The following is an 18419-nucleotide window of genomic DNA, read 5'->3' as shown; positions in this document are numbered from 1 at the left end:
ATTTAATTCAATTTTACTTTCTGTTTTAGGTTTTGGTTTTGCCGTTTATTAAAGCCCATGCAAACCAGCAAATACCATATATATATCCCACACAAACATCTATATAGAATAATGATCTACATATACAATATACGCATATATTTCTATATAAACGACATATATATTTATATATATCGACACGCACACATCCACTCACACAGACAAACGAAATTGTGACTAATTTTTCGACCAGTTGACCAAGCTCCAGTACACTCGAAAGAGAAAGCAAAATTGTTAAGTTCATAAAATTCGATGAATTGTTATTAAATTTTAAGTAAATACATATTGTACATACATCTAAGAATGTTTTAACGATTGTAAATTTTGTTCTATTGATTTTAGTTTATTATTTATATATAATTTGTATTTATAGCTTCTTTTTACAACCATATACAATTATTTCCAGTGTGATGCATGCCTGCAGAAAATGAAAATATTTAAATACCTAAACGTACTTCCTGTTTATTAAACTCAATGATATCCTTTATTAGTATAACTCTGCTGTGTCTTCGACTTAAAAATTGTTTGATAATGCAATTATAGTAAACAGACCTAACTAAATCTACTAAGAGCTGCAGAACTGTGAAACAAATAATCTATATTAATTGGAAATCAAAATATTTAGCTTGAATATATAATAAATTTCAAATTTATTTTACAATACTATGCGTTAGCTAAGCAGCTCTACCAGAACAAATAATATACATATTTGTAAACCTAGACCTAAGTTCCAGAAGCATAAACAGAACTTACCAAAGTATTTAAACAACATGAATATACAATATATATTTACATGCATTTTCTAGTGAAATCGAGTACTAAATAAAATATTTGTTAAACATCAAAAGAAATGTGCAATAATTTTTGAAATTTTATTTTTTTTTTTACTTGCTTGGCTTTAACCAGTGTTGGGTAATTAAATAATGTTTCTTTTACATACGACAAATCATTAGCTTACGAACTATAAGTCCTGATCTGAAGTCAGACTGTTCTGTAAAATTAAAAGAATTAATTTACTGGTCCCTTAGTTCCATATGTCTCCCGTAATTATCTGCATATATATACATATATTGCATCAATATAGTTAATTTTAATCAGATTCTAATTGTCGGTCGCTTTCATGAGACTCAAGCGCTGCAAATGATCGTGAGAATATATAATCTATTTATGAAATTATTACACATTCACGGCGATTACCTTTTGCACCTGTGTTTGGCGCATTAGGGATGTATGCGTGCTTCGCGGCACGAACTTCTGGCCACTAGTCAAACCTTTTTTGATGATTTGCCCTAAACTTTGTCGAGGTGTATGTATGCCTTTATTCGATTTTTTCCTGAAAATAGATATTTTATATACGCCTGATTCAATTGATATATAATTGGATTACGTACTCAAACTTGGGCTCCTGCTTGGCATGCATGGTTTTTGCACGTGTCTCAGCCTTGGAACTGGACATCTTAATGTTTTTCCAGTTTCCAGATGGAGCACTCACGTGCGCCTTGCTGGCGATAGATGGTTTATCGAACGTGGGAAGAGTACCATTGATTGGCACTGGTTCCGGCAGCTGCTGCTTGGCGTTTTTTAGCATTGATTCCTTGGATGTTGTACTGCCCACCAGCTGTTGCACGACATTGGTGTCTCTGATAGTGGCACTGGAGCTGGACTTGCGTTTGCTCTCCACGGATAATTTGCTCTCGATCGAATGTTTGCTACTCATCGATGACTTCAAATCCAAGTACTTCTCATCGATTGGCTGTAGAGCAATTGTAGGACGGCCTGATCCCATGGAATCTTCGTTCCATTCCATCTTATCGTTAAGGACATCGCCCATGCGCGCCATAAAATTGGCGGCCAGCACATTGGGCAGTCTTCGTGGTATTAGGGAGCAGTCGCTCACATCCAAATGTAGGGCAGCATCCTGGCAGAGATTCTCGTCGAGCATCTGCTTGCCGGTGACGCCGGAAATATCGGCCTTGAACTGAACATTGATGCCTTGCCCATCGGCTGCCAGGCTCACGTTGATCGCCTTGAGGGGCATGAACTTGTCGCCCATCTGGTGGAGCAGCTCGAACAGCTGCCTCTGGGCCTGCAAATAGGATGCATCGCCGACTACTTCACGCTGCACCAGCGTGGTGGTTGAGGTTGCCTCAGTTTTTGTCTTTTGCCCACTCGAACGCTTGCTATTATCGTTCTTACCACACTTCAGATACGAAGGTATAAACTCCAGAGCGTAAGGATTCAGTGACGATTCGCCCTCACCATCGGACTCATAGTGATTTGGATTGGACTTGCTAATGATGTCCTGTTTTGTTTCGCTTTTACTACCCATTTTATTAGGCTGCATCACTATGTCCGAAACGTATCCCCAAATTGGTGTGGTCAGTTATAATATGGACAGTAGGTAGTAACTAATCTAATAATTTATTATTTATACTTTAATGTGTAAAACTGTATGAGTGTTAAGAAACTATAGATGTGATTCAAATGCTCGGCAATTTGGCAGCTCCCATGTCAACTGTTCGATTTAAAAACTATGGCATCCTAGTGCTACTAAAAAGTCCGGAAGCTTATTTTCATTTGTCCCAGCTGTATACGAGCATGACGACGCATCGCCGCTATTGTGGCGCCATCTATGTGTCAGATGCTCAAGCAACTGCAAGCGTTTCGCTTTGATCTAACTGTTTATAGCTATTTGTAGGCAGCTAATTTGATATGCTTCATATGGTAGCTAAATATTATTTAATTAAAAATTTGAAATTCTCTTCATAATTAATATGAGAAATCTCCTCCACTCTCTTTAATGAAAACTCCAGTTAACTTTTTGTTATCAGCTTCAATTTGTATATTTATTAACAATTTGTTTTTAAAATTATTTAACAATTTTGTTTTTCATGCGCGAATCAACACGGAAATGTTATTCAAAAAAATGAGAACGGAATTGGCCAAAAGCGCTGGAAGAGTATTCGATCAATCAATCAATCAATGCTCCGTTTAATGCTACATAAATATGTTTTCTCTTTTTGTTTTGTTTCCTTGTAGGCTTAATTTAAGTTTTACATTTTAGAATTACAAACGCACATTGGGATTTCGGGAGCGCACAAAGTTGAGCAGCTCGTCGGAGTCCTCGCAGACGAAGGGCTTGATGTGATGGCAGGCGACATCGTGCCACTTGATGCCATCGTTGTAGAAGTTGTTCAGAATGGACAGGCAGCTCTCGTCGTTGCCCTGGGCCGCCTCACGATTGTCCGGCTGTGGCTGATTGTAGCCACCCGTTGACGACCAGTCGCCGGTGTTGCGCTGCGAGGTGGGGCCAATCTTGGCGCCCGAGCCGGACCAGAACCAGCCGTTCTCATTGGGCGGCTGCAGATCGGGCCTGTCGCAGCCAGCGAAGTTGCACTTTCTGCCCGAGGTCCAGATGTAGCGCACATTGCCGCGCGCAATGCGCTGCTTCACAAAGTCATTCTCCTGGGGCGTCTCGAGCGAAACGGCGTCCATGCAGTGCCGCCGGCAAATGTTGCGCGCATCCAGCCAGTCCACCTCCAGGCTGCGCGTCGGCGCATGCTCCCAGCTGAAGAAGTATGAGTGCGAGACGCCTCGGGCATCGCGATAGGTGGCATGTCGCACACGATTGGCGCAGCTGCGCGGATCGGGCAGCGCCAGACGACGCTGGGCCAGCGCCACAGTGGCGCTCACTGCCACCAGCAGCAACGTGCGCAGCACAAACATTTCGCAGTAGGCTTGGCTCGGCTGTTAATCGACGGGAGAAGTAAAGCTGCAAACAAGTAAACAAAGTTATTTCGATTAGGCGCGAATTGAAACTGTTTTCAGTTTAGATTTTGGATTTATTTTCAGGTTCCCATTTTCATGTACTTTTCTGAGTATTTGCCGAGTGACCCAACGCCCAAAATGGTGCCCAACCCATTTCCATTTCCGCTTGGATGAGTCGACATCTTTTTATGCGAAATCAGTGATTGGAAATACCAGACCGATCCACTCAATAGGAATCGAACCGATTTTGAGCGATTTTGACTGTGTGTTTTGTTTGGCTTTCTATATGGAATTTGTCGCTGACAATTGTTCAATTTGTTCAATTCGCCTAATTGAGTAGTTTTTTCCATTCCATTTTGTAACGGCCTTGCAGTGCAGTCAGCCCTATTTCGTAATCAAAAGAATTTTATAATCAATCGCAAAAATTCTGCTTGACAACAACAGCTGATCCTCTGTCGATTTGTTTAATAACTGTGCATGCAAATTAGTTGATTGTTTTATGCTTTTATCTATTATAAGTTATGGCTTTACTCAGGCAAAATTGTATGCAAATTTTATGGTCTATTGATGACAGCTGCGCCACCTTTAAGACTCATCACACTTGCATGAGTCAATGGTCTTATATAAATATGTTTATTACAATTAGATCCGGCTTAAGCAGTTTTTTAAACATTTGTTAGGCAAATAAATTGGAAAAGAGGTGTATGAGCCATGCTAAAGCTATGCTAATAGGTAGGAGCTATATAAATTGACCTTGGATTTACATTGATGGGAGACTGTGAAATACCAGTTCGAACTTGAATATTACATAGTTGCATAGTTGAGACAGGAGTATTTTTAGCTCATCTGTTTTAGACTTAATGCAAGCTAAATGCATAAGAAAAGGAATAGGAAATTTGACAGCTCATTGCTGAACTGTTTCATTATACATGCATATAAAAGACAATTAAAAGAAATACTGTTCAAGACCCACTCTTCTACAAACATTCAAGTCTTGTCTCTGGCCAACTTTAGCTTCAATTTGAACAAACTTCAGTCCGTTCCCGCGTAAACTCTTGACCTTCGCCCAATTCCAACTGTAGTTCCACTCATAAAAACTGACCTGGCCCAATATAACACACAACAGCAGACCTCTTACACTAAACAACAAGAGAACTGGGCAGAGTGCCAACGCTCTCAGGCGGGGCACATGCCATGCCCGACAGTTTTCTAGCTCTGACACCGTCTGGGTTTGCATACCAAGTAAGACTTTATTTTTTCTTGGCTTTAATGGAGAAAGTTGCAGTGCTGTAGTTGCTGTTGTTGTTGCTGTTGTTGTTATTGCTGTAGCTGTTGGGCCATATATAACACACAGTTGGCTGAATATTCAGCTGTCCAACTTGACTCTTCCGTCTGATAACAGAGCTAACGACTTTGGTTTCGTTTCGTTTTGTTTAGCTTTGATTTTTTCGTAGTATTTTTTGCTTTTTACATTTTGTGCCACGCACAATTGTCTGCAACTTTTTTCTTTCAATATATATATATATATATATATATTTATTTATTTTTTTTTTCATCATTTTCACGGCTTGTAAATTTTGTAATTCAAATTTCCGTTGCCTCATTTGCGCTTCCTATGTGCATTGCACACGTCTTGGCTGGGCTAATTGTCGTGGGTAAGACGAAAGACAATGAAAAGTACAAAAAAAAAAAGCTCAAAATCCAAAACCAAATTCGAATACAATTGAGGGCTGTCTCTTCTTTTATTTATTTTTTTTTTTTTGGCTGTTTGAAGAGGCCAATTGGAATTGTTTTTGAAATTTGTAGCCGCTTATAAATTGTTATGCAATGATTGAATATTTCAATTTGTATTTCGTCTGTTGCTTTTGGTTATTTTTCGGGCACTTGTTAATTGCGTGGATCATTTTTTGTTTTTTTTTTTTTTTTTTGGAGAAAGGCATTTCATATGTGATCGCCCACCTAGGCTTTAAATGTGACTAATAATAAGTGTGGAGCTGCTTCAGCTCAAATAAATGGCAAATCAACCTTCAAAACGTGCTCGATTGCCAAATGAATTGAGAGACAACAAATTGAATGCCTAATATTTTTTAAATTTTTTACTATTAACGTGAACATCTGTGCAACATTCCAATATGCGTTGTGTTTGCAGCGTGTGTGTGTGTGTGTGTATGTGTTTAGTTATGCCATTCCATGCGTTGCCATCTTGACATCTTCCCATAACATTTGGCCTGTCCATGCAGCTGCATTCCCTCTGCCATTGCCTCACAGCTGAAGCCTAACTCTACCATATACATATATATAAATAAACATATATATTTATATCTATGCGACAATTAATCTTCAGCTTATGCACTTTTTGCATTGGCGTCTTTAATACCATCTAATCGAAACTGGTTTTCACACTTGTGTAATTTAAAGTATTTCCTTTTTTGCATTGCATCGAATGCAATTTTTTATTTGTGCATCACGACTTCTAAAGCATTCATTGACTGCTTTATAAATTGCTACGAAATTTTATTGAACCAGTTGGCTAATTTGGCTGCCAAATTGTGGAAGACTAATCAAATTTAGTTGAGTGTGTGAGACGACTGCAAATATTTTGAATTAATTGAGTTTTCAGCGTATATCTAAAAACCATGTTTACATCTTATTTCATTTATGTTTTCAGATAATTCGACAAAAAATAATTAATTATTTTCATGGTTGAGAAAATTTGATTAGGAAGTGTTAAGGCTATGGTTATTTATTTTATAATCGAAAAAATATAATTTAATATATAAATAAATAAATTTCATTGTATATTAAAAAGTATATAATTTTTTAATGTATATAATTATACACTTTATAAAAGAAGAAAATATTTATATACATTTATATAAATATATTTGTAATTTTACTACTTAACTGATGGCTGGTCATATTTTGCAACTAGGTATCTCAGTTATGTTGAGCAATTTGGAAAACTCAGACATATATTTATTTTCAATGGAATCAGTGAAACTTAAGCTAGCAATCATTCACAATTTTGACGAACAAAATTTGACAGCAATTTTTGATTAAGTGCCAGGTCATCTTTGGCGTAGTCCCATTTATCAGAAACCTGCGCGATATTCACAAAACAGTCAATCAGTCTGCCAATCAGTCAGTGAGCCAACTGATCACTCAATCAAACTATCAGACATAGACATCATCATGTCATCTCATATTTGCCCAAAATTAAAAAAATTTAAGCTACAAAAACTGGATTCTTATTTTTACTTATTTTTTAAATATATAAAATATACAAAAATAATGTCTAGAATATAAAATATATTCAAAATTGCAGAAAGTAATGAAAATTAAAAATAAAAATAAAACAAAAGTAATGAAAATTAAAAAAAAAAAAAAAATAGAAAAAGTTGTAAAAAATAAATAAATGAAATAATACATTTTGTCAAAGAATCTGTGACTAGAAAAACTTAATTAAAAAATTACAAATCTATTGCCTAAGATCTATCAGTGGCTGCTGCATCAGTGCAATGAAAGCTGTTTTATTAATTAGAAATCAATGTTAAATCAGATCGTTCATCTCATTTGAGCTGGGAGAGAAATCTGTTGACTATCTGGCAGAGTGGGTCTATGCGTTTGTTTGGCTAGTATCGTGCTCGTATGTAGAACACAGAGGTAGAGGTGAGACAAGTTTTGTGTAGTTTTGAGCATGATGCACCGATGACAACAATTATAAAGAAGACGGATTTGCTAACCACAAACAACTGGCAACTGGAAAACAACAGCAACAACAGCAACAACTAGCACAACTAACTATAGTAACTGTCGACAACCAGTTGGGGCGTCTCTTGGCTTAAAGTAGGTCTGCTCCAAGCCTTTGTGTATCTTGTTAAGTATGTTTGCTAGCTGCTGTTGTTGTTGTTGTTGTTGTTGTGGTTCACGTCAATTAGAAGCATGTGAAGAGAACGTATTTTAGTTATGTTGCAATATTTGTCATATGACGACGACGACGGCCGTGCCGGTGGGTCGAATGGTGGGTCAAATGCTGTGAACTAGAATGCCTCAGTGCTGTTGAGTCTGAAAGGGCTATGCGCCAAGCAGGATGCGCCGTAAACTGTTAAGAAAGTTGCATGCGGATGCGCTGGCTGTGGCTTTTAATTGCCTCAACTGGACAGGTACCAGGTACCAGGTGCGAGGTATGCGAGAAGAGATATGTGGTAGGGGTGTGAGAGGCTTTCTGGTAAACAAAGTCGCGCAAATAATATGTAGAAAAACTGGACAGACTGTGGAAGAAAGTCAGCCAGTTGCCAGTTGCCAGTTGCTCGAAACTGAGCAAGTTTGTGCTCGTCCCAGACAAGACAGACAGCTGGACAGCGTTACAGCGCTACAGCAGTGTGGGACAGTGGGGCAGATGAAATGGCCAACAGACGAAAGACAACAGCCAGCAAAGGAGCTGTCAGGTTGGTTAAGCAAGGTGCGTTACTTTTACTGCTCAGCGGGCACAGCTTCAGGTTTGCAATTGGCAAAAAAAAAAGCCTAAATAAATAACAATAACAATGCCACTAAATGATAGTGAAAATATTTTCAGTTTTTGGTCATGACATAAAAATGAAAAAAAAAAATTTTTTTAAATGTCTACATCTCTACAAAGCAATGAGCTGAAGACGCTTCTGGACGCAAATCTTTTTGAGCAGCCCACGACAGATCTTTGACGCAACGCTAATGAATTGAATAAATGTTTTTCTTTTTTGTGGGAGCAACTGTCTGAGCCAGGCCTAGAGAAAGGTACTTTGAAGCGTGGCTGCGCAGCACGATGACTGGCGGCAGTTAATGATCGTGGCTGCCTTTTGCACTTCAAATTCAAGCCGAATCGTTAAATGCAATTTGTCAGCATCTCTGCACAGGGCCATAGCACATTTGTCACAGTTCCCGAGTTGACTTTGGGCAACTTTCCTCTGGGCGTCTGTGTGTGTGTGTGTGTGTGTGTGTGTGTGTTTGTGCAGATCAATTGCAATTGTTTGGCAGCGACTTTCGCGGCTGTATCAAAAATAAATTATTTGTTGTCAATTCGGCAGCAGCCTTGAAATTGCAGTTGGCTGTTACGAGTCGTTGGCGACGTGACTTGCGATTTCTTCACTGGAATTTCGTTGTCTTCTTTTGAGATTCGCTGCATTATATGGTCACGATGCCCAAAACTTGCTCATCAGCTGTGCAATTTGCAATACAACACCAGCAACAACAAAAGAATGCTAAGTATATATATTTTTGTGGGTATTTGCTGAGTGAGTTTTGAACTGTTATCTGTTTGTCGCCTGAACGCCATAAAGCATCATGAATTTATTTTATGTTTTATGTTTAACGACCTCCAAGCTGCAGTAGCAGTCGCCAGCAGTCAGAAGCCAGCAGCAGTTAGCTCCCATGACCGCAGCTTGACATTTTCGCATATTGCAAAAACTAATAAAACGAAGGAAAAAAAAAAAACGAAAATAAAACAAAATTTGCATGAGGCTGGAAAATTAGATTTTCCGCTCATTTGCACCGAGGCGGCCAAATACAAAACATATTGCACAATCTTCTGCTTCAATGCATGTAATTTGGTAGCAACTCACACACACACACACTCATGCATAGGGGCTGCACGTGTCTGCGTGTGTGTATGGGTGTGGGCCGTTCTCGAGCAGCAGCAGCGTTTTAAGCCAAACTAGGGCAGGTTAATTGCTGTCAGATAAAGAGCTCAGCAAATATGGAGCCCCACGTATCTAAATAAGTGCAACGCTCGATTTATCTTGCAGCTGTAAAATAAGACCTCGAGAAGGGTTTAAGAATAAAAATTAAATGTTTCTTAGTTTAGGTAAAAGCATGTGTGAAGATAAAGGAATTTAAACAAAATTTGACAAAGGGTATAGGGTATAAAAATAAATAATAATAATTAATTTAAATTATTATTATTAATATAAATTATTATATTATATTATTTCGCTTTCTCGACCCTATATCTTTTATATTTTTGGATTTGAATTGATAAGCACATTTGCTCTTCTATTATATTTATTTGATCTTACATCTCATTCCCAAATTAATATTGGCATAAGCTATAAGTATGATATAAAATATATAATTTATTATATTTTATATGGTCTTTATGATTTTTCATAAAGAGTCGCATGATTTGCCTTATGTTCCAATTTCTATTCATCTAGTTCTTTTTATAACATAAGACAAGAATCCTATGTATATGAAAGTTGCTAATAAATGGTAATTACCTAACACTTTTTTGCATAAAATCCACTTCAGTCTCATATTTTCAGTAATAAATTAAATTCTAATCCAAATTCGAACTTCTCTACGATATTAATATAATAACTAGTTTTTGTAAATTTAAACTTAAAAGTTCTCATTGAATTAGTCATTGAATAGAAACTTGATCTTCACTGAGATAAAATTAATATTTCATGAATATTTCATAAATAAATAACAAACTTTTAATCTATATGACCAATTAATTTCTGATCAATTTCAATTACACACCAAAATGCAAACGGTTTCGTATCTCTGAACTCATTTGTTATCAACTAATTTAACCAAAAATTCGCACATTAAAATCCACTACACAAAATCAAAGCGATTCACATATAAACAGTTTTTCATAGCATTGTCCTGCCAGGATCTGCGCAGATATTCACCTTGTGGACGTGTATATATATATACACTATATATATTTACGATGCTAGCAACACAAACGAATCAGCGGCGCCTGCCAGTTGAGCGAGAATGAAATATGTCTGATGTACTTGTAATTGTTTTATTAGAGTGTGGAGAGAGACAACCGCACGCAACGCTTCACTTTTACCAACTGAACGCAACGACGATCTTGCCACGGTTTATAGCTTGTCCCCAAAACAAAAAACCAAACAAAACAAAACAAAAACAAAAACAACAAAAGCAAAAATGAAAAAATGAAAAACAAAACGAAAATAAGGTGCACGGCAAGCCAAAGCCAACGACGACAGCGCTGCGGTTGCCGTTCGAACATGGCTCAAACCGCGCTTGACGCATCTCTCTGTGTGTATGTGTGAGTGAGTCTGGCAGTATATGCCTATGGTCGAACATGAATAGTCCAAGTGAGTCAAGCAATCGCAATTTCCACTCGAACTCCAGTTGGTCATCTCATTGTTAATTGAGTTATGGCCCAGCAAATCGACAATAAATTACACTTCACACTCTCTCACACACACACATGCACACTCGTATAAGTGTGTCACTGTGTTAGGTTTGAGCTGCAATTGGCAAGCGGCGGCTCGTGCAACATGTATGCAGGCAAGCAGCTCCTCGAAACAAGTTTGTTGCCTGAGTCTTTTGTTGCCTGTGGCTTGGCAAAATTATCTATTAGTGAGAAATACGAATGATAATCTATTTGAATGAAATAAATGCAAAATATTTGATGCCGTTACGCGTTTTGTTTGAACAAATGATTATCGAATTACTTATATGTATATATATATTATTTATTTATTTTGCTTCTCCTTTGTTATGCCCCTTGGCGGCATACAAAAAAATAATAATAATAACCCTCGTAATTTATCAGCATTTTTATTTACATTTCACTTATGTAATGCGAGCCGAGGTGAGTGAGCTGCAGGGGGGTACAAAACTGTGTCAATAATGTCAGTAAAATCAATGAAGCGCTATTGCTTCCGGCTAAATATGCTCATCATTAGCCACAAGTTGGAGAAAAATATGAGAAACCAAAAATAAAGGCAACAAATACTAATAAAAAGAAATATCAAAAATAGTTAAGTATTTATTGTGTCTGCTTTAACTTAATTGTAGCATATATTTGCGTAGTAGCGCCTAAACAAATGGTATTTTGATTAATGCTGTGCTAATGGGTTTGCTTGAATGAATTTTGCATGTTTATGTGCTGTCAGCAGGTGTTTTATGCTTAGCTCATTGCAACTGCAATATCGAATTAAGTGAAGATCAACTTTCAATTTCGATTTCAATTTTGAATTCAAGTTCACGACAAGGCAAAAGCGCATCCTCACACGCACACGCACAAGCACACGTACTCTGACAGCCAGGTGAAGATGCGCTTCAAATGCATTTGAGGCGAAGCGAGCGAAGGTCGTTGAGTAAATTAATTTTAATTGCAACTCATAATGTCGCTTGAAGTGGCAATCAAAATCGAAATCATAAACTGCTGCTGTGCAGGCAGCTTGACTTTGAGCGCATTTGTTCAAGTGATTTATGCAGCTGGAGCTGGAGCTGGAGCTGGTGCCAGAGCAGCCCATCTGGCAGATGTGTGAATCCATTAAGTGTGAACATTGCCAAATTGCAGTCGGTCGATTGACTTAATGAGTGACGCAGCCTGAACTTGAACTTGAAGTGTGTCGGTGCGACGTCAAGTGCCGCAACACGCTGACTTGCAAACTCAGCGCTGGACAAAGAAGATAAAAGATGCCAAGCGCCCCATTCCACGGCTATGACTGCAATTGGATTTGGGGCCCACCAAATGACCCCCGCCAGGCAATGCTGGCAATGAAGGCAATTTCGAATTGAGAGCCAGCAAAGTTGGCTGATATTAAAGCGGCTTACCATGAAGCCAACGGCTCGAGGCCTCACGCGCACAGCAGCATGGTATCAAGTAAATCTTTATATATGTATATACAAATATATATATACATATATATATATTTGTTGCTTATGTTTCTGTACTTATGTCGCTCAGTGTGTAGGCCGCTTTTCACTTTTCTCTCGTGCAGCCCACAGTGCGCCTGGCTGGCGCTTAATCAGCCATTTGACATCTCTCATCATTAAATACGAAAAGTTTTTAATTGCCTTTTGCTCTTTGGCTCATTGCTGTTTGTGTTCGGTTTATGTAACATTTGAAAATTGGGCATTGTCAAAGAAATGTGTTGTCATTTAATTGGCATTACGCGTGTTTTTGGGCGCTGATATATTACCCCACCTCATTTAATCTCTCTTCCTCCCACCTCTAGCGCGCCGCAAGGCCGTTCGTTTAGCGGCAGAATCTTCAAGAAGTGCGCGCACAAAGCGTAAACAATGATAAATTACAATAACAACAAATTGTTGTTATATGGCCCCATAATTAACTTGGTCTGTGGTGTTTGCGGCTCTTGAGAGAGCTAATTAACTTGTCTCTATGCAGATGTGACTGTGGCTGTGGCTGTGGCTGTGCCAACCTCTTAGCCATAACCCAGTGACTGACTCGAAGATTCTGTAACTGAAACAGAAACCAAAACCAAAACCCAAACCATTATCATCTGCCATTAAGTACGTACATTTCGAAACGGTAAAATAATTTAATTGCTGCCTAGCTCAAGTTTATCCAAACATTTTCCACTGGCCCTGAATCAAATCAAAAATAAAAAGATAATATATATAAAAAATGAAGTTTACAAAAATAGAATTCAGCATTTTTCAAGGAAATGTTTATAGAGCCGAGTCCGCCAATGAAACTAATCAAACAAACCAAAAATAGCAAATGCTCTGTGTGAAGAGCCTTCAGCGCGCCTTTATTATGATATAGATATATATGTATATTTTTTTTTCATAGTACTAATTATTATTTGCCTGAGCTGCCAAAAGCAAATGTATAACAAAATACTTAATTTTTTTTGTTGGAAATATTTGAAAATTTCGAGCAGCCTTGGGTTTCTAATTGGTTTAAGTCTTAGAGATAGCACCGCTGAGATACGAGTATAGTCTAAATATAACTTAACTCTGACCCTGGAGTATCAATTTATTGTGAGCTGATCAAATGACAGCATATGGCTAACAAAAATCATATTCAAGAACTATAAGCAATCTGATTATAAATAGTTTTATTTTTTAAGCAATTTTTTGATGCTGTACAAATTGGCAGTAAGCAGCATAAAGTTATACTATTTGCTCTCATTCCAGTAAGTTGTTGTTAAGCGACTTAAGACACATCTTAATGGCTGGTGATATTTATTTATATATATACATATATACAAAGAATAGAATTGTATTAAATGTATTTTAAAATGCCTATTCAGTCTTCCCACATTTATGAATTTTTATTTCGTTTCGTAGTTACCCAGCACTCGTTGCCCAGTGGGATCGAATGGGCTGCGTAGATGGCAGTCGGCCTTGTAGCGCTTGCCCAGAATATCGACTTCATAGTCACCCGATTTCAGATAGTCCACGTCCACCTTTTGCCCATCTGCGCGTGATATATACGCCTGCCCCAGGGATTTGCCCATCGTGTATGTATACTCAGCGCGGCGCAGCACGCCCACAGGCTCCCCATTGCGATAGACGCCCTCGAGACCCCAGATGGGCACCTGCTGCTGCAGCGTCAGGTACACCAGACGCTTCTTAACGCCCTCGGCGCGCTGCAGCTCCACGGCGGCACGGCCGCGATAGTCGCCCGTCTTGCGGCAGGTGAAGCCCAGGCCAGCCTCCAAGGGCGTATCATCGGAGCGCAGATCGAAGCTCCACAGATGGTAGCCCTTCTCGCTGCTGAGGGAGTACAGCGCCCGGTAGCCGGCGTTGCGCAAATCCTGGGACTTGCCCGCAGCCATTAGCGCCTTGTACACCGCCACACAGTCCCGCTTGGGCACATGCAGCTCATAGCCCAGCTCGCCCACAAAGCTGACGCGCAGCAGGCGCAGTCCGATGCCGTTCAGCGTGGCCAGACGAGTGCTATTGGGCGCCACATGCTCATCCGAGAGATCGCAGTCAAGCAGCGGCTGCAGAATTTGCCGGCTCTTGGGTCCCTGTATCGAAATGACTCCCAGATCAGCTGTGATATCCGAGAGCTTGGCATCGAAGCCCTTGCGGCGCATCTCGCTGCGCAGCGTGCTGTATGTGTAGTAGGCAGATGCTCCGCCGGCCACAATGTAGTAGCCCTGGCCCTCGAACTTGGGATCGTGCACCTGACCTGATCCAGATGCCAGACGACTGATGGTAACATCCGCCTCAACGCCGCCAGCGTCGTTCAGTGCGCAAGTATAGACAGTTCTGTGGAACAAGAAGATTTACAATTGGTTTTAGTTTATTATTTTTTTCTTTTCAACATAAAATCCAAATATAAAATATAAAATTATTAGAATATAAAATTATTTCAATTCTGTGATGTTTATGCGGAATTAAATTTTTTTTAGTATTTAAATTAAATTTAATTAATATTTAATTCGATTAATTATTATTTTTTTACGTTTTTTTTTTATCAGTAAATCATTAAATATAAAAAGAAAATTATTTTTTTTTGTTATCTATATGAAATCAAAAAATTACTCTAATATTTAAATTTAAATTAATTTAATTAATTAATATATAATTTGAAAAATTTATTTTATTTTTATTTGTATTTTTCATTTATATAATAAGTTTTAAAAATTTCTTTAATATCTGTATTCAATTAATTATTTAGACTTAATTGAAGTACCACAAGGCTAGCAGAAAACTTATTTGATATACCAATCTATAACTAAAATAAATTAATTAAATTATTTACTCACTTGGTTGGATCCCGATTGGTGTTGGCAGAGAAGAGCCAGTCGGCGGCCTTCTGAGCCTGTGGTCCTTCCAGCAGCAGCTTGGAAAAGTAGCTCATGTTGAAGACCACCGCATTGTTGCGACAGGCGAGTGCCTCAGCGCCAATCTGCAAATAGAAACTTTTAAATTCCAATTCCAATATTTAAAGGGTATTGACAATTACCAAGTCGTGATGCTCAGAGAAACTGCTGTACTTGAGATCGCCTTCGAGCACCTTCTCATAGCCGCTATCCTTGTGCCTTACATTCTCATAGCTGCCATACCAGTCGTAGGGCAGCACTGCCGCCGACTCTACGGCGGAGCCCAAGAAGAAGCCGGGACGTTCCCAGCCCTGTTTCTCCTCCATGAAGGCGTTGCACTGCAACATCTCGTCGTGCAGTGGATCCTTTTGGAAGTCACGGCCGGCGATCGGCTGATCGTACTTGAAAACCATGCTGTAGTTCTTTACATAGCTCTCGTGCGACTTCTCCTGTATCCACTTGGTGGCTCGACCCTGGTCCGGGGTGAAGCGTCGCAGATCAAAGCTGAACATGGGCACATCCGGTTGCCCGTTGATGATCCACAGGGCCATCTGCTCGCCACAGCCCCCGCCGAACATCATGCCAGCCGAATTGAAGCCGCAGTTGTGCATGAGGCCGGCTACGTTTGGATCCGGGCCCATCAGAGGCTTGTGATCCGGCGTAAATGACTCGGGGCCGCAAACGGTGCTCTTCACGCCATACTTGGCATAGGCGGGGCACAGTTTCTGGGCACCCTCCACATGCGTCTCGAACACCGACCAGTCCAGCTCGTAGAGGCCAAAGTGGAAGTCCTTGGCCACGGGGTCCAGCATAATGGGATTCGGCTCGTAGCCGCCCATGCAGATGGCATCGCCCTGTATGCGGAAATAGGTGGAATAGTCGTGATCTCGTATGTTAGGCAGACCGCGAACACCCGGAATGGACTCGGAGACAATGTACGCATGCTTCATGGGCAGCAGCGGCAGGTGGGTGCCATGGCGAGCCACCAGATCGCGACCCCACACGCCAGTGGCATTCACAACGGTATCCGTGCGTATATTGCCATAGGGCGTGGCCACGCCCACTACCTTTTTACCATGTGCACCCTGTTCGACCAAAATCTCCTGCACATCACAGTTCTCAATCACCTGGGCGCCGTTGCTCGTTGCGGCCCGCCTCAAGGCCGTGCAGAGCATAGCCGGATCCATGACGCCATCGCCCGGCGAATAGAGGGCGCCAATAAAGGCTTTCGGATCGAGCAACGGAAACAGTTTCTGTGTCTCCTCGGGCGTCAGTATCTCGTTCTCAATGCCCAGCGCAGCACCAACCGTGGCCAGGCGTCGATACTCATCCAAGCGTGTCTCATTGTGCGCTATGAAGATGCCACCATTCTGTATCCAGCCAGGATCAAGGCCCGTCTCTGCCTCCAGCTGGCGCAGCATATTGCGTGAATTGGCCAGCAGTTGGATGTCCACATCGCTGGGGCGCAGTCGCCAGAGCAGACCAGCCGTGTGCCACGTTGTGCCCGCTGTCAGCTGTGCCCGCTCCAGCAGCACCGCCTTGATGCCCCGCTTGGCCAGATGATAAACCGTATGGCAGCCAGCCGAGCCGCCACCAATGACCACCACATCCGCCGACTTTGGCAGTTCTGGAGGCGCCGAGGCTGAGCTCTGCTGCCGGCACAATAAACGCCTCAAGTCCTGGCGTCTTGCCTGCTGTACCACAATGCCTGTGCGCCACATTTCCGATTCGCAACCGTCCGATCTCAATCCACAGTGAAAACTGATCCAAGGCAGTTGGGAAGAAAGCTCTGAACCCAATCCAATTCGCATTGACAATCAAATTTCATTTGACCTCCCTGATCTAGTGGGTCTGCTGCGGTGATAAGCCCGCTAAGTCGAGACTCTTATCATATATACCACGCCCACTTTCGCGTTGTTATCAGCGAATTGTATGAGTAAACCACATATTTACCACCGACAGGTGGCGCCTTCAGCTCTCTTATCAACATAAACATAGCTAAAAATATCAGTATTTAATTATATTCTATATTATTTGGGTTCATTTCAGGTCATTTTTTCAGTTATTAGAAAAAAATCTATAATAGAGTGTCAACAAAAATTCGTTGTTATTATTTTGCATTTATTAAAATAGTAGTAAAATACGTTTAAGAATTTTTTACATATCAACTTAATTATTTTAATAAAAAATTTTTAATTGTATATAAATAAAAAATGTGCAATATATTTACAATTTTTTGCATAACCTTTACAGAATTGAAAATATATATAAACTGATAATCAACAAACATCTTATCGCATAAATGTAAATGCGACTAACAAAACACGTGTGATAATAATAAATGTGCCGCATGCCTCATTGGTTTGTCTATGTGGTCATTATATTGAAGGAAGCTTGGGGATGTGCCATTTTCATGGGTTGCTGGCAAAGGGCAACCCACAGGCCACAAGCCAAAACCAGACCAGACCAGACTCAACCACAACCCTCACAGAAATGTAGACTTTCCAGTACTGCAGTTTCGCTCGTTGTGAATACATGTTAATGTCGGGCTCTAGTTGTTGTTGTTGTTGTTTCCATTTCTATGGCTGTTGCTAACGTTATTGTTATTGTTATTGTTATTGTTATTTCTGGCAAATTGTGCGACAAAATTCTAAGCAAGGCGCATGATTTGTTGCGTTTTTCTCGTATGCACGAGGCAACTGACGCTGTCAGCTCATTAAGCTGGTCTCATTATGCAATCTCGTTGGCATTGTTCAAGATGCAGCCTAGTTGGAGTTGGAGATTAAGTAAATGGAGATAGACATACAGATGGAGATGGAGATGATGCCAATGACAACGAGTACGAGCAACTACTTGTTGCATCTGCTTGGTTGGACGTGAGTCAAGCGTTGCCTTATTTAGTATTCTATAAGATGTTGACTTAACATTTACTTTATAAACTGAAGAATGTATTATCAATAAACGTAATATTCAAATGGAATCTATTCCGAGTCGAATTCTACTAAGCGTTGATTCTCTAATATAGCAATTAGTCATAGAAATCACGGTATAATGGTGTGT

The 18419-nt window shown here is 40.0% G+C and overlaps 4 protein-coding genes across 10 annotated transcripts in view; 1 reads left to right on the top strand and 3 right to left on the bottom strand.

Annotated features, from left to right (window-relative positions):
• Positions 1-2524, top strand: part of Ziz (dedicator of cytokinesis protein Ziz) — a 33175-nt gene extending 30651 nt beyond the window's left edge. For all 7 annotated transcript variants that reach the window (XR_001915650.2, XM_018002406.2, XM_018002405.2 and 4 more), the window contains one exon: positions 30-2524. Coding sequence is in view for 6 of the 7 variants with exons in the window: in XM_018002406.2 (XP_017857895.1) it covers positions 30-52 (23 nt within the window). In the remaining variant the exon portion in view is untranslated. The remainder of the gene's footprint in view (positions 1-29) is intronic.
• LOC108610364 (uncharacterized) lies at positions 898-2383 on the bottom strand. The gene is made up of 3 exons (XM_018002424.2): positions 1431-2383; positions 1237-1372; positions 898-1173 (listed from the first exon to the last, which is right to left on the bottom strand). Exons 1-3 carry the CDS (start codon positions 2381-2383, stop codon positions 1141-1143), a joined length of 1122 nt encoding a protein of 373 aa, XP_017857913.1. The 3' UTR covers positions 898-1140.
• Positions 2525-2857: 333 nt separating the features above from the next.
• On the bottom strand, positions 2858-10666 carry LOC108610370 (uncharacterized). Its single transcript, XM_018002433.2, has 2 exons — positions 10479-10666; positions 2858-3811 (listed from the first exon to the last, which is right to left on the bottom strand). Exon 2 carries the CDS (start codon positions 3763-3765, stop codon positions 3106-3108), a length of 660 nt encoding a protein of 219 aa, XP_017857922.1. The 5' UTR covers positions 3766-3811; positions 10479-10666; the 3' UTR covers positions 2858-3105.
• A 3084-nt stretch (positions 10667-13750) lies between these two features.
• Sardh (Sarcosine dehydrogenase) lies at positions 13751-17132 on the bottom strand. The gene is made up of 3 exons (XM_018002412.2): positions 15503-17132; positions 15303-15445; positions 13751-14802 (listed from the first exon to the last, which is right to left on the bottom strand). Exons 1-3 carry the CDS (start codon positions 17078-17080, stop codon positions 13857-13859), a joined length of 2667 nt encoding a protein of 888 aa, XP_017857901.1. The 5' UTR covers positions 17081-17132; the 3' UTR covers positions 13751-13856.
• Between the last annotated feature and the right edge of the window lie 1287 nt (positions 17133-18419).

This window comes from Drosophila arizonae, chromosome 3 (genome assembly GCF_054131065.1).
Source record: "Drosophila arizonae isolate 15081-1271.41 chromosome 3, UAZ_ARI_1.0, whole genome shotgun sequence".
In the NCBI taxonomy this organism is placed as follows: Eukaryota; Metazoa; Arthropoda; class Insecta; order Diptera; family Drosophilidae; genus Drosophila; species Drosophila arizonae.
Note: the sequence above shows the minus strand (reverse complement) of the source record. Positions and strands in the feature narration are given on the sequence as shown.